The following is a 15,084-nucleotide window of genomic DNA, read 5'->3' as shown; positions in this document are numbered from 1 at the left end:
CCACTCTTTTCTCACCCATAACGTTTCCTATTTTCCAAAAACCTTACAAATCTTCATCCTAGCATCCACAAAGTAATGATCAGGAATCCCACCAATTACTATATTCTCGAATTTGCATCCAGAAGTCTTTTGCACACCAGTCACTTAGTATTTGTTCTAGTAATGCTCAATGACTGTCTTTCCTGCACACTTACATATATATATATATATATATGTGTATGTACTGGAGGAAGTAAAGTGTTTTAGATATCTGGGAGTGGATCTGGCAGCGGATGGAACCATGGAAGCGGAAGTGAATCATAGGGTGGGGGAGGGGGCGAAAATCCTGGGAGCCTTGAAGAATGTTTGGAAGTCGAGAACATTATCTCGGAAAGCAAAAATGGGTATGTTTGAAGGAATAGTGGTTCCAACAATGTTGTATGGTTGCGAGGCGTGGGCTATGGATAGAGTTGTGTGCAGGAGGGTGGATGTGCTGGAAATGAGATGTTTGAGGACAATGTGTGGTGTGAGGTGGTTTGATCGAGTAAGTAATGTAAGGGTAAGAGAGATGTGTGGAAATAAAAAGAGCATGGTTGAGAGAGCAGAAGAGGGTGTTTTGAAATGGTTTGGGCACATGGAGAGAATGAGTGAGGAAAGATTGACCAAGAGGATATATGTGTCGGAGGTGGAGGGAACGAGGAGAAGTGGGAGACCAAATTGGAGGTGGAAAGATGGAGTGAAAAAGATTTTGAGTGATCAGGGCCTGAACATGCAGGAGGGTGAAAGGGGGGCAAGGAGTAGAGTGAATTGGATCGATGTGGTATACCGGGGTTGACGTGCTGTCAGTGGATTGAATCAGGGCATGTGAAGCGTCTGGGGCAAACCATGGAAAGTTGTGTGGGGCCTGGATGTGGAAAGGGAGCTGTGGTTTCGGGCATTATTGCATGACAGCTAGAGACTGAGTGTGAATGAATGGGGCCTTTGTTGTCTTTTCCTAGCGCTACCTCGCACACATGAGGGGGGAGGGGGATGGTATTCCATGTGTGGCGAGGTGGCGATGGGAATGAATAAAGGCAGACAGTGTGAATTGTGTGCATGGGTATATATGTATGTGTCTGTGTGTGTATATATATGTGTACATTGAGATGTATAGGTATGTATATTTGCGTGTGTGGACATGTATGTATATACATGTGTATGGGGGTGGGTTGGGCCATTTCTTTCGTCTGTTTCCTTGCGCTACCTCACAAACACGGGAGACAGCGACAAAGCAAAATAGATAAAATAAATATACCTCTTTTTAAATCAAGTATTCCCAATCATTAATTGTTTTTCAGCACACAATTTCACAAGCTGTTCACCTTTTTCATTCAATTATTAATGGGTGATTTTAACATAATAGTATCTGAGTGTGAAGAATCCCTTTGCAGTAGCTCTACACATTGTGATGGCAATAGTGAGGTATTTCCAGTAGTTCTACACATTATGATGGCAATAGTGAGGTATAGCATTGGATTTTTGGACTGGACTAACTACTCATCAGTTTTTTTATAAATTTTAAGGTTTACACAACTATTTCAGAATTGCAGCAAAGTTATACCAAATCCAATATACAATTTTCAAACCATTATATTAGAACGTTATCTGAATTACAGCAGACTTGTATCAAAACAAGAATGAAACTTTCAAGTAAACTAATCCAATGCCTGCAGTATCTTGCAACTTACAAAAGGAAAAGAAGCAGATTCTTTTCTAACGTCATGAAACAAAAAAATAAAAAGTGTGGTCTCACCGAATACTAATTTTTGGCCATAGATATCATAAGCATTACTGATATTAGATTTTTGATATTCAGTCTAGTGAGTAACATTCTTATATATGCCACAACTTTTTTATACCTTTTACCCTCTACCTAGATGAAATCAGATTTTTTAGATGATTAATTCTGTGCTTTCTAAATATTTCCAGTTATTTGATAGATATTTTTTATACAAAAAGAATAAGGAAATTGGATCATTCTGAATAATATTTCTATTAGTATGATATAGTTTTTAGTTACATGGTGTGCACAGTAATAAGATTATAACTTACTTTTCCTCCATACTTTGACAGTGTATGTTTCTAAACTGGTGGCTGCTCGAGACAGGGAGCGAGGATGGCTGTACGAGGCAGTAGTGGAAATCCCTGCTAGTTCTACCATAGAATTAAGCCTAGACTTTACACGGGCCCTACTTAAGTGGCTAGAATACCCTCCAGATGCAAACCATGGGTTTTATATTCCTGCAGCAACCATTTCTGCTATTCTTCCTACTTCAAGGAATGTTTCAGTCAACAGTATTAAAGGTTCTACCTTGAAGGAGAAGTAAGTTGTAATGCCTTATACAGTATTTCCTTTTCTCTTAAATGTTACCTGTATCTGCAAGGCAATCTCAGGGTGCAGCAGCTAGTGGTGACCTACCCATACATGTTTATAGTTATGATTTATGACTTACGGGTCATTCATCTTTTTTTTTTCTTTTTTCTTTAATGAATGTTTTGTAATGTTTTTACTGACAGTGATGTGTATGTGCAATCTCAGGATGTATATTATCAGTTTTACACATTTATGTTTGTAAACTGTTTATTTGTAATGAAAGAAAATTAACTAAATTATGCACCACAAGCAATCAGAGTCATTTTGATATTATAAGAACTATTACATATAATGACTGGGAGATGTATAAGAGAAAGTGATAGGTCAAGAGGGAGGTGCAAGAGTTGAAAAAGAGGGCAATTAAGAGTTGTGGTGAGAGAGTATCATTAAACTTTAGGGTGAACAAAAGATGTTTTGGAAGGAGGTAAATAACATGCATAAGACAAGAGAACAAATGGGAACATAAGTGAAGGGGGCAAGGGGAGAAGAGATAACAGGTAGTAATGAAGTGAGGAGATGGCATGAGTATTTTGAATGTTTGTTGATTGTGTTTGATGATATAGTGGCAGATGCAGGGTGTTTTGTTTGGGGTGGTGTGCGAAGTGTGAGAGTGAGGGAGAGTGGTTTGATGAAGAGAGGAGGTGGTGAAAGCCTTGCGGAAGATGAAATCTGACAAGGCGGCTGTATGTATGGATCATGGTGAAGTGCCTGAGGATTAGCGGAATGCATGTATAGTGCCATTGTACAAAGGCAAAGGGGATAAAGGTGAGTGATCCATCCCGTAATGGTTTTATAGATGTAACAATTTATGAGATGAGTGACATGGTATTATTATGAGGTAGAGTTGAAGGATGGTGGAGGAAAACAAAATCCGTCTGTGATGTTTTTAAAAGAATGCTGTTGTTAGTTGAATTAGCAGAGATTGGTGAGTCTCTGATAATGTGGGTAGGAAGAGATTGTTGATAGGAAATGCAAACAAGTGCAAGGTTCTTGTTTTTGTATGGGGTGGAAAGTCACAGTGAGATATCTGTTTGAAGAGAATTAAGATTTAATTATGACTTTGAATGTTTGGGAATAATTATCATTAAAAATGGTATTGGAAAAAGCTGGAAGTTGAGAGTGTATCTTGCAAGGGAGAAGATTTTAAGTTGCACTGATGAGAAAAGTTTAGATACAAAACATGAATTTTGGATAGAGAGTTCTTTTCCCATTTCTAATTCATGGATTTAAAATTTGTTTTTACGGTCTTGTAGATAAAGAATAAGATGAGTGAAAGTTGTTGACTTACTTTGTGTAGAAGAATTAGAAATATACATTTTAAAAGAAAACACATGTAAGAGATGTGGCGTGAAGAAACCATGAGAAAGGTCTATGGACAACAATTTGGTCAAGAAGATATATATTGTAGTATGCTTTAAGGTAGAAATAGTTGGCTGCAGAAGAGACGGATAGTTGTAGTGAGATATATAAGTCTTAAGGGATATTATAGTCGATTTTATTCCTTAAGATGGTATTATGAATGGGCACTTTTATCACTTATGATGAACGAACTTAGTATACAATTTGAAAAGTTCATATTTCATTCAAGACATTCCAGTAGGTTAAGGTTGTGTTTGAGTGAACTTAAAATATGTATACAACAATCCTTCCCATGTAGATATCATCAAAATTAAAGGAAGAACTGTAGATAGATTAGTAATTTGTCAAAGACTGCTTTACCACTCCATACCTAAATTGAATATTTTTGTTCATGTGATTTCACTGCATTAATAAGGTCTTTTGCTGGTAGGTCATCATCTGTATGAGTATTCCTTTTATATATTTCAATAGTTGCTCTGAAGTTCCACTAAAGCAGTATCACTGTATGAAATGTGTAATTATAATGTTTGATATATGATTAGCATATTTACAATATATTACAGATTGGCAGTGCAAGATGGTGCAAGTTTTGTGCGTATCCACACAGAGACTCTCCTTGTGAGTCTGCCCACTCCAGATTTCTCGATGCCCTACAATGTTATCTGCCTCGCATGTACTGTTGTAGCATTGGCATTTGGACCAATTCACAACATAACTACAAAAAAGTAAGTAATCAGATTGGTTAAGGTGTTTCAGCTGAGTATATTACTTCAGGAACATATCTTAAGTCTCGGGATTAATTTGAAATGCATTGCACCAACTCTTCTCACAAAGTACTGGAAGTCCTTGTCTTTGCCACCCTGCTTAAATAGAATCCAAGCAACTTAACTTCACCTTAGATCGCTTCTTATCCCTTAACCATGTCATCTCTTATTTCAAGAGCATCTTAAAAAAGAAAAAGAAATTGCTTAATTTGTTTATGGATTGAATGGTCTTTCTTGCATGTCTGCTATTTTCTGCACAAGTGAAGTAGCATCAGGGGGAAAATCCTCCATTGGAAGTAATTACAGATGATCCCCTCCCCCATGAGTGCATCCAACCCCTTTTTTAGGTGCCCTCTGTGATATGCAGGAGATATGTGAGCAGTATTCTTTCTCCCCCATCCCTAGTGATAGGGGATGGGATTGTGGGGATGCAAATTCTAGGGTCTTGGAAATAGGAATGGGTTTGCAGTCTGTTAGGGTTGGGAGGACTCTGGGAGGTGAGCTTGTTTTTTTTTTGTTGAATGACACTGCTCTGGTGGCAGGTTCCAGAGAGAAACTGCAGAAACTAGTAAGTATTTATAATTACCTGTTTGTACAGTACAGGGAGAGAGTTTTAATCTTGTGGGGCCTTCTCATGAACTTACTGTGCTATCAAGTAGCCTTTTAAACCTTTGCAAATTGCCAGCATTCACTTCCTCTCTAGTTAGTTTATTATAGCCATCCACTACCCTCACCTTAAACCAGTGCTTCGTGACATCCATTTTGACATGCTCTTTACCCAGCATTTTGTTATGGCCTTTAATGCCCCAGGTGTAGCATCTTCTGGAAAAAAATTCCCTATGTCTGTCTCTGTCTGTCTCTGTCTCTGTCTCGGTATCTCTCTCTCTCTCTGTATCTCTCTCTCTCTCTGTCTGTCTGTCTGTCTCTCTCTGTCTGTCTGTCTGTCTCTCTCTGTCTGTCTGTCTCTCTCTGTCTGTCTGTCTCTCTCTGTCTGTCTGTCTTTCTCTCTCTGTCTGTCTCTCTCTCTCTGTCTCTGTCTCTCTCTCTCTCTCTCTCTCTCTCTCTCTCTCTCATTGACAACTTTGTATCACTCAGCCTCTCATTATGGCTTAGTTTTCTTAATTCAGATACCATCTTATTTGCTCTTTTCTGTACCCTCTCAATCTGATCTTTGCACTTTAAGTACAGTGGCTAGACTTGAAAGAAACTGGAGGAAGCAGAAAATTTCAGGCACCTGGGAATGCATATAATAGGGAATAAAACAGTGGAAGTTAAATTTAGCCATTGGATGGGTGAAGAGGTTAAGGTCCTGGTTCATTGAAGGGTGTGTGGAAAAAAGGTCACTGTCTGTGATGGCAAAGATGGGTATTTATGGTGATAAAGTAGTCCCAAAGATGTGCAGATGCAAGGTGTACACCCTTGATCAGAAAGTATGAAAGCTGGTGGAAGTGTTGGAAATGAAATTCCTTTGGGCAATATGTAGAGTCTGGAGGGTTGATTGAGTAAGAAATGATAAGGTAAGAGAGAGTTGTGGTAGTAAGAACTGTTTGGCTGTGAGAGCTCAATAAGATATGCTGAAAAATGGGTAAGATATATGGAGAGGATGAGTGATGAGGAGTTAACAAAAAGGGTATATGCATCAGAAGTGGAGGGGACAAGGAGAAGAGGGAGAGAGATTTGGAGATGGAAGGATAGAGCAAAATTGGTTTTAAGGGGTCAGGACCTTAACATGCAGGAGATGTAAGACATGCATGGAATAGAGTGACTTGGGAGTGATGTGTTGTGGACAGAAGGATATGTGCTGTCAGTGAACTGAACTAGGGCATATAAAGCAGTCATGGGCCCATGTAAAGGCCAGTAGGACAGGTTGTGGATTGGGGGCTATGGGTTTGGTGCATTATACACAACAGTTAGATAGTAGATGTAAGTAATGGAGCTGTTTGTTTGTTTCTTCCTTGCACTACCTTGCTAATGCGGGAGCAGATGAAGAATGGCCCATCCACTCATATACACATATATTCCTATGAGTCCCCATGGACTCAGGAATATACTTGATCACGTGCAAAATTGTGATTCCCTCCATACATATATATATACATAAATGTCCATACACGCACATATACATATTGGAAAGGATCACAATTTTGCATGTGATCAAGTATATTCCTATGAGTCCACGGGGAAAATGAAACATGATAAGTTCCCAAGTGCACTTTCGTGTAACAATCACATCATCAGGGGAGATACAAGAAAGAAATATAAGTCAGTTGATAGACAACAAAGAGATGTAGCTAGGATGCCATTTGGTAAACAAGTGATCACGTGTTTACCAAATACCAAATATCTGTGTGTGTATATGCATATATGTTGATACGTGTATGTATGTATTGTACATGTACAGACATATAAACATTTATATATTCATACTTGCTTTCCTTCATCTGTTCCTGGCGCTACTCTGCCCTACAGGAAATAGCATCGCTACTCCCTGCTTCAGTGAGGTTGCACCAGGAAAACAGACAAAAAAGGCCACATTCGTTCACACTTAGTCTCTAGCTGTCATGTGTAATGCACCGAAACAGCAGCTCCCTATCCACATCCAGGCTCAGCAGACCTTTCCATGGTTTACCTCAGATGTTTCACACGCCCTGGTTCGGTCCATTGACAGCACGTCGACCCCAGTATACCCATGGGTAGGGCGTCTGGCTGTCTCGGCCATATAGAGGTTAAAAGACACATACACTAGACTTATAGTGTTGTTACATGTCCCAACCTCATTTCTGTGGGGGTAGCATGGACTTTAATCAAACATGGCTCTGATGGTGTGACGAATATATCAATGGACAGACAAATGTATATACACCACAGGTTGGCTTCAAACATATGTCTGTCCATCGACATATTTGTCACACCATCAGAACCGCATGAGATTAAAGTCCATGCTTCCCCCACTCAGATGAAGTTGGGACACACGTAAAACACTAGAAGTCTTGTGCCTGTCTTTTAACCTCCACATGGCTGAGGCAGCCAGATGCCCTACCCAAGGTTCCAAGCCAACCCACGTTAGCGAGGTAGCACTAAAAGCAGGTGGAGAGAGGCTGCACCTGCTCACATCCATTTTTTTGCTGTCATATGTAATGTACCAAAATGATAGCTCCCAATCCACATCCAGACCCTACCGACCTCTTCATGGTTTACCTTGGATGCTTCACATGTGATGCAAAAAAAAGGCTAAGAAGTGGCACTGGATTTCACTAGTTATGGAAACTTTATTGCCGTGGCCAGCCACTTGAGGTAGTTCCAGTTAGGAACAGGCATCAGAGATGTAGATATAGATTCACATGCCCTAGTTCAGTCCATTTACAGAACGTCTAACCCAGTATACCACATTGTTCCATTTAAGTCTATCCCATGCATGCCTTTCACCCTCATGCATGTTCAGGCACCAATTGCTTAAAATCTTTTTCACTCGATTCGTCCGTCTACAATTTGGTATCCCCATTCCCCTTGTTCCCTACACTTCCTACACATATTCTTTGTCAGCCTTTCCTCACACATTCTCTCCATATGTCCAAACCGTTTAAGCACACCCTCTTCTGCTTTCTTAACCACATTTTTTATTACCACACATCACTCATAACCTTTCATTACTTAATCAAACCACCTCACATCACGTATTGTCCTCATACATTTCATTTCCATCACATCCAAACCCCTCTGCACAACAGTATCTATAGCCCACCCTATGACTCATTTCCACTTCCATGGTTCTGTTAGCTGCCATGTCCACTCCCAGATATTTAAAACACTTCAATTCCTCCACTTTTTCTCCATTCAGACTCACACCTGAGCTAACGTGTCCTTCAAGCCTGTTGAACCTACAAACCTTGCTTTTATTCACATTCACTCTCAAATTTCACCTTTCACATACTCTAACAAACTTAGTGTCCAACTTCAGCAGTTTCTCACTCAAATCTACCACCAGTGCTTTATCATCAGCAAACAACAACTAACTCACTTCCCACACCCTCACCCTCCCATTCCCCACAACCTGCATACTCACCCCTCTTTCCAAGACTCTTGCATTTACCTCCATCACCACCCTATCCATAAACAAATTGAACAACCAAGGTGTCATCACACACACTTGCCACAGACCAACCTTCACTTGTAACCTTTCACTTTCCTCTCTCCCACTTGGACACATGCCTCACACCCTTGATAGACACTTTTCACTGTTTCTATCAGCTTTCCTCTCACACCCTATATTCTTAATACCTTCCACAAAGCACATCACCCCTATCGTATGCCTTCTTCAGATCCATAAATGCTACATACAAATCCAACTGTTTTTCAAAGCATTTCTCACACATTCTTTAAAGCAAACACCAGATCCACACATCTACCTCTTTTAAGACCACACTGCTCCTCCCCAATCTGATGCTCTGTACATGCCTTCACCCTATCAGTCAGTACCCTTCCATATAACTAACCAGGTATAGTCAACAAACTTATACCTCTGTAGTGTGAACACTCACCTTTATCCCCTTGCCTTTATACAATGCATTTTGCCCATCCTCAAGCACCTCACCATGATCCGTACATACCGTAAATATCTTTACCAACCAGTCAACACATTTACCCTTTTTCAAAAAATTCAACTAAAATACCATCAACTCCAGCTGCCTTGCTGCATTTCATCTTATGCATGGCTCTCACTGCCTCTTCCCTCTTCACCATACCACTTTCACATAACTCTCTCGCTCCACATTCCTCCCCAGCCAAAACACCCTACACTGCCACTCCATCATCAGATACATTTGAGTCCTTCAAAATACTCACTCCATCTCCTAACTTTATCATTTGTTATTACTTCCCCTTTTGCCTCCTTCACCAGTGTTCCCATTTGTTCTCGTCTTTCATTCACACATTATTTACCTCCTTCCAAAACATCTTTTTACTCTCTAAAGTTTAATGATACTCTCACCCCAACTCTCAATTTCCCTCTTTTTCAACCCTTGCACCTTCTTCTTGATCTCTTGCTGCTTTCCCTTAAATGTCTCTCTTTCCTCATTTATTAGAAACTTTACCTCTTCATTTGACCATTCACTAACTTTTCTAATCTGCCACCTCCCATCTTTTGCATGCCACATGCCTCTTGCATATGCCATCAGTGCTTCCTTAAATCCCTTCCACTCATCCACTCCCCTTGCTTCATTTACTCTCACATTTTGCCATTCTACATTTAACTGATCTCTGCTGGTATTTCTTTACACATGTCTCCTTTCCAAGCTCACATACTCTTACTACTCTTTTCTACTCAACATTGTTCCTCTTTTTTGGAAACCTCTACAACTCTTCACCCTCTCCTTCTGATATATTTTCTGTGAAAATGACCTGATAACTGGTTTGTGTCAGATTCTGAATCCTTCACGTTGTCTAATATCTCTTTTTACATGGCTGGGGAGGCTGTGTAAGATCCCTCCAAAGGTTGTCTCAACATTTCAATTTGAAAACATCAAATCATCTTCAGGAGCTTGTGGAGAGGTTAGTGGAGTGGGTGGAAATGGCTGTAGGTAGCCGGGTGAGGCTGGGTAATACATTTAGGTGGATATGCATTTAGCACTGTGTGCTTGTTGGCTATTGCATGGTGCTAGTGCATGTAATTCTAGTATCCTGTTGTGGCTCGTGTTCACATTATTGATTTAAACATTCTGGTGGGATTTTATTGAAATTTTTAGCTTTACAGATTTGCATGATGTTACTCTTTATGCTGAATAAGAAAATGAAGAAAAAAGTTCAATTTCTTAATATTTTTTCCTTTTTCTTCTTCTTCCACTTCTTCTTTTGTTCCTCCTCCTCCTCCTAGTTGTCTTTCCTTAGTTATTAGTGCTTTGGCAATGTGTAGGCATCTTGTATCTTCTTTACAGAGCAGTATCATTTCATATTTAACATTTTTCTCTCATATAAGGGTAGTGTTATGCTTTTCAGTGATGTTATTTGATTGAGCCTTCGTGCAGATGTAGGGTAAGTCTTTTAGATGTTTTACGTGTTAGGCCTCCCAATTAAATCATGTTGATGAGGAGCTCACAGAGTCCTTGTTGACATGTGAATGCATAAACTACATTGGATTTTCTTATAGTGTCTTTTTTTTAACATAGCTGGTTCATAAGTTTTTTAACTAGATAACAGCTTGACTTTGTTTCCATGTGTTGTATGGTTTATGTTTCTGGAGATGATGTCTCATAGTATACATTCACCCATCTTGTAAGCAAGTAATGTAACATCTGGTTGCAGTGATATATTTTGTGTGCTGTTATGAGTTTTTTTTTCTTGAAGTATTTTAGTATACATTCACCCATCTTGTAAGCAAGTAATGTAACATCTGGTTGCAGTGATATATTTTGTGTGCTGTTATGAGTTTTTTTTTTCTTGAAGTATTTTAGTTGTTTGAAGTCAGAGTTCTTATAACCAAATATTATGAGGGTTTGTTTTATTTGTGATTTTTATTTGTGAAAGATTTTCCAGTTAGATGCAGTGTTGTATGCTTAGTGTAACATTGTATAAGTGACTCCAGTTTTATAGCACTGAGAGCATTCTCTTGTTGCATGTAGATATCAGCTGAGATCTGATGGTTTCATGTGATTGGAGGTAACATAGCCATCAGTGTTGCCATTAACCATGATGTCTAGGATTGGCATCTCATTGTTGATGCTTGGTTCATGAGTGAATTACAGAACTGAGCTATCTATTATGGCTGTTTTAACATAGGTGAGGTGTTTTTTATCTCTGATGAGTACACAAATGTTATTAATGTATCTGAAGTGTATAGATGTGCTTATTACATCTTCCTGTTGGACATTGCTTTTGAGGTGGTATTTGTTGAATGCTGCAAAAGTACCCTCAGAGATGAGCCCATGGACACTCCTGTCTGGTTGTATAGGGTGCCATCAGTCTGTCGGAATGGAGCATGCTTCCGAAAGTTGCAGTCGGGTGGTGTATGGGATGCTTGGTTGCTTAGGTCAGGGTGATTGTACACGTTTTCACAGATGATGTTGATTGTGATGTGTATGGGAATATTTATGAACAGGCTTTCAACATCAAGAGATGCTATGAGCTCACCTGGAGTAGTGGAGGGGAGATATTAGTGGTATTCAACAGTAGAGCTTATTACTTTCTTTGATGGGAGGAACTTCATGATAATGTTGTTAATCTCTTTAGCTGTGTTTTATGTTGGAGTGGTGACTTGATAAGTGATGGTGCAGGAAGGTTTATTTGGTTAATGCAGCTTGTCTTTGCCATATATGTATCCAGGTGTGTTGTGTCCTGTGTTGGATGTTAGCAGGTGTTCGCTTCTGATTAGATTGGTGGTGCTGATGAATTTGCTAACCTTGGTTTTGAATTGTTCTGTTGATCTCGTGATTTTCTTAAATTTTGTAATGTTGTTGAGGATGTTGTCAAGTTTGTGTTTGTAGTCTTCTTTGTTGAGGATGCCACAGATGTTTGGTTTATCTGCCTTTCTTATTAAATGACTGTTGTTTTTTAGCTGCTGCATGGAGTTCGTCAAGATAGAGTTCTTCTTGTGACTACTTTGTTTTGTTTCCTATGCACATAGTTGGTCTTTCAGATCATTGTTTACAGTGATGATGTTATTAGTCTCCAGTTTCTGGAAGAACTGACGTAAAAGTTCCAGTGAAGTGATGATTTTGATAATATTACACGTATTGGTGTTAAGTCAAGGGGATTAGAGGTCAGTACAGTTTTTAATGGGTATGAAGAATGTTACGAAGGAAAAGGTGAATAGAACTATGATGTGACATGGGAATGGAAAAGAAGGTAATCATTTAACTAACCGTTTGTAGTAAACTATTTTTACAGAACTAGAAGAGAGTTTTCTACTCATAGGTACTCAACTGTTGAACTGTCTTTTGCATCAACTTTTTAAACTTATAAATACTTCCAACACCTACAGTTTCATCACTTAGCTTATTCCAACCATCCACCACTCTTACTCTAAAACTGGACAGATTCATATCCTTTCTGTGTGTGTGTGTGTGTGTGTATGAAAGAGAGAGAGGGGTATGGGTGTAAATGTGTTTATAGGAGGGAGTAAGTGCACCAACACTTACTGGTCTTCCTTCCTCCCTTAATCTCTGCCTTGGCTTTGATATGACTTTTTCATTTTCTAAATGTCTTAGTAGCTAAAAACAATACAGTAACATTACAAAGCAATTATTTAATCATACCAGATCAACTTTGTGCAGAAACAGTAAGGGAGGGGAGGGGGGGGGGTTCATTACAGATTCAAAATTCCTTTATAATTAATTTTATCCATCCAGAGGTGTGGCACTTGAATGAATATGGAATGTGCAGTATGTGGTAATATGGAAAATTTGATCATATACCAGGTTTGCTTTGCTCTGAAAAGTTTGAGGTTTAAAAATGATACAAGAGTACAGAGGAATAGCTTATTAGCATTAATTATTAAGGTATTTAGTGAAATTTTTTCAGGTGTGGAAGAGCTTTTTCTATACTTATATATTTATGAAAAGCTGAACATAGAATGTAAAAACCAATATTTTTTTCTTGTAAATTAAGACAACCATTCATAGTTGGATAGAAACTTACTATTCAATGGATGAGCAAGTCCTCAATACACAAAATGGTTTGATTCTTTATGTGTGTGTGTGATTAAGTGAACAAAAAACTATTAAAATCATTATTTTTTTCATATTCCTCATTCGGAAAAAAACATATTTATCGGATAGGTCAGTCCTAAGTATAGTTGGTGGGGGCATGGCAGTGGGTGCAGTGCATCCACTTACTATGGTCATTAGCAGGTTGCTGAGGCCTCCAGGTACCTCCAGTGATTTATCATTTGTTTGGATTGCCATCCTTGACAAGTTGACCTGGGTTAAAATGCATGCAGAATTGAATTTTGAGGCAGGAAATTACATTTGTTAATTAACATTCATAATACACTGTTGCTCAACATTAAATTGAATCCACAGCACTTGGAGGATTGAATACATGCATATACATTCTGTATTATAAAAAATATATATTTCCCATTGTTGAATACAGTATATATTAAGATAGTGATTTATTTAAAATATTAGTATTGTAATTTGATAATCTTTGTAATACTGGTAATTTATACTATCGGTATTGGTTTGATATGTATTTATGATTTTCCTATTTTTCAGACTAATACTAAAGAAAATAGAACCAAAAGAATCACCCTTAAGTCGTATGATGAACAGAGTCAAAGGAATATTCAAAAGAACCCTCAAAATAGAAAATGACATTGTTGGCAAAGAAGCAACACAGGAGCCAGTTATTATTGAAGAGAATCCACTCTATGAAGACAGAGAAGAGCTGGAAGATATTACAGAAGAGGAGGAGGAGGAGGTTAAAATAAACAGCAAGTCAGTGAATGATCATGAAAGTAAGAAAGACAGATGAAAAGTTCCAGGTGTATTAAAAGTAATAAACATTAGATGGCATAACATAAACAATGTTTTCCCAGTTTCTAGTTCACTGATTCTCATTATTGTACTTGTTTAATCACAAATGACATTCATTAAAGATGAATGAAATGATGTTACTATTTACTAGTATGTTTATACTGTTGCTCTTAAAGTTAGCAACCATGAATGAATGTAATTATCATTAAAAGTTGTCTGTAATTTTTTAATAAACAGTTCACTGATACTTGAGCCTTTTTGAGACCAGACTAATTGATTTTTAATGTGTAATAACTTAACATGGAGAGTGTAAGATGGTTCTGGGTACCACTTTAACACTCCTCAGACAAGATGTCAATACCATCCTGGGTGGCTGCTATAAACAGCTTATTTGATGAATTACTCCCAGCAGGGGACGAGATATTCCTTGAGTTAGCTGGTGTACTGGGAGGGCCAATATACTACCACCTGCACCCTCCCTCTTGCTGGTAGCAGACTCACAAGAGTGTAGTCAGAGGAGTTTACCTTAAATTTTCAAGGACCCTTACTCTACTACCTGAGCCATCCCTTTTGCTGGCAGTAGAGTCACATATGCACGTGATGGTCTGCCCTGCATCATCAACCCCCCACTTGTCTTCGTTCTAGACCTTTACCCACAAAATAATGAAGCCCATATCTGAGAGGCATGACTCATTCAATGCCACACTATGTTTAATCTATCTTGATTTTCAAAAAGCTTTCCATAAGTTTCTGCATCCACTCACAAACAGATCGAAAGGACCTAATGGTCTGTTTCTATTTGAATTCCTTTGTATCCATGTTGCATATGAAGACCTTTTAAGTTATGACCAAGATTATGTTGTAGATTGAAGAGACGGATGATTGGACAAGCAATGTGATCTCAATGTCTGCCATGCTGGACACACACGCACACACAAATGAGGCTAATGTAACCTGAAGACCTACAGAGAAGGCCCTATGTTGGATGCAGACTTTTACTAAGGTAATGTTTCTTTTCTATCTCTTTATAATGTTCTTTGTTCCTTGCGCATGTGCCGCTTTTGATAAGGTCTTCAAAGTTCTCGTTTCTTCAAAAGATTGT

The 15,084-nt window shown here is 38.6% G+C and overlaps 1 protein-coding gene across 2 annotated transcripts in view; it reads left to right on the top strand.

The window, feature by feature from the left end:
- PIG-T (phosphatidylinositol glycan anchor biosynthesis class T) overlaps positions 1-14,229 on the top strand; it is a 91,179-nt gene extending 76,950 nt beyond the window's left edge. For both annotated transcript variants that reach the window (XM_071663961.1, XM_071663970.1), the window contains 3 exons: positions 2,092-2,341; positions 4,315-4,476; positions 13,722-14,229. In XM_071663961.1, coding sequence (XP_071520062.1) covers positions 2,092-2,341; positions 4,315-4,476; positions 13,722-13,980 — 671 coding nt within the window. In that variant the 3' untranslated portion in view covers positions 13,981-14,229. The remainder of the gene's footprint in view (positions 1-2,091; positions 2,342-4,314; positions 4,477-13,721) is intronic.
- The last annotated feature ends 855 nt before the right edge of the window (positions 14,230-15,084 follow it).

Source organism: Panulirus ornatus, chromosome 1, assembly GCF_036320965.1.
Source record: "Panulirus ornatus isolate Po-2019 chromosome 1, ASM3632096v1, whole genome shotgun sequence".
NCBI classification, from domain to species: domain Eukaryota; kingdom Metazoa; phylum Arthropoda; class Malacostraca; order Decapoda; family Palinuridae; genus Panulirus; species Panulirus ornatus.
The sequence above is the reverse complement of the archived record's forward strand: the minus strand, read 5'-3'. Positions and strand labels throughout refer to the sequence as shown.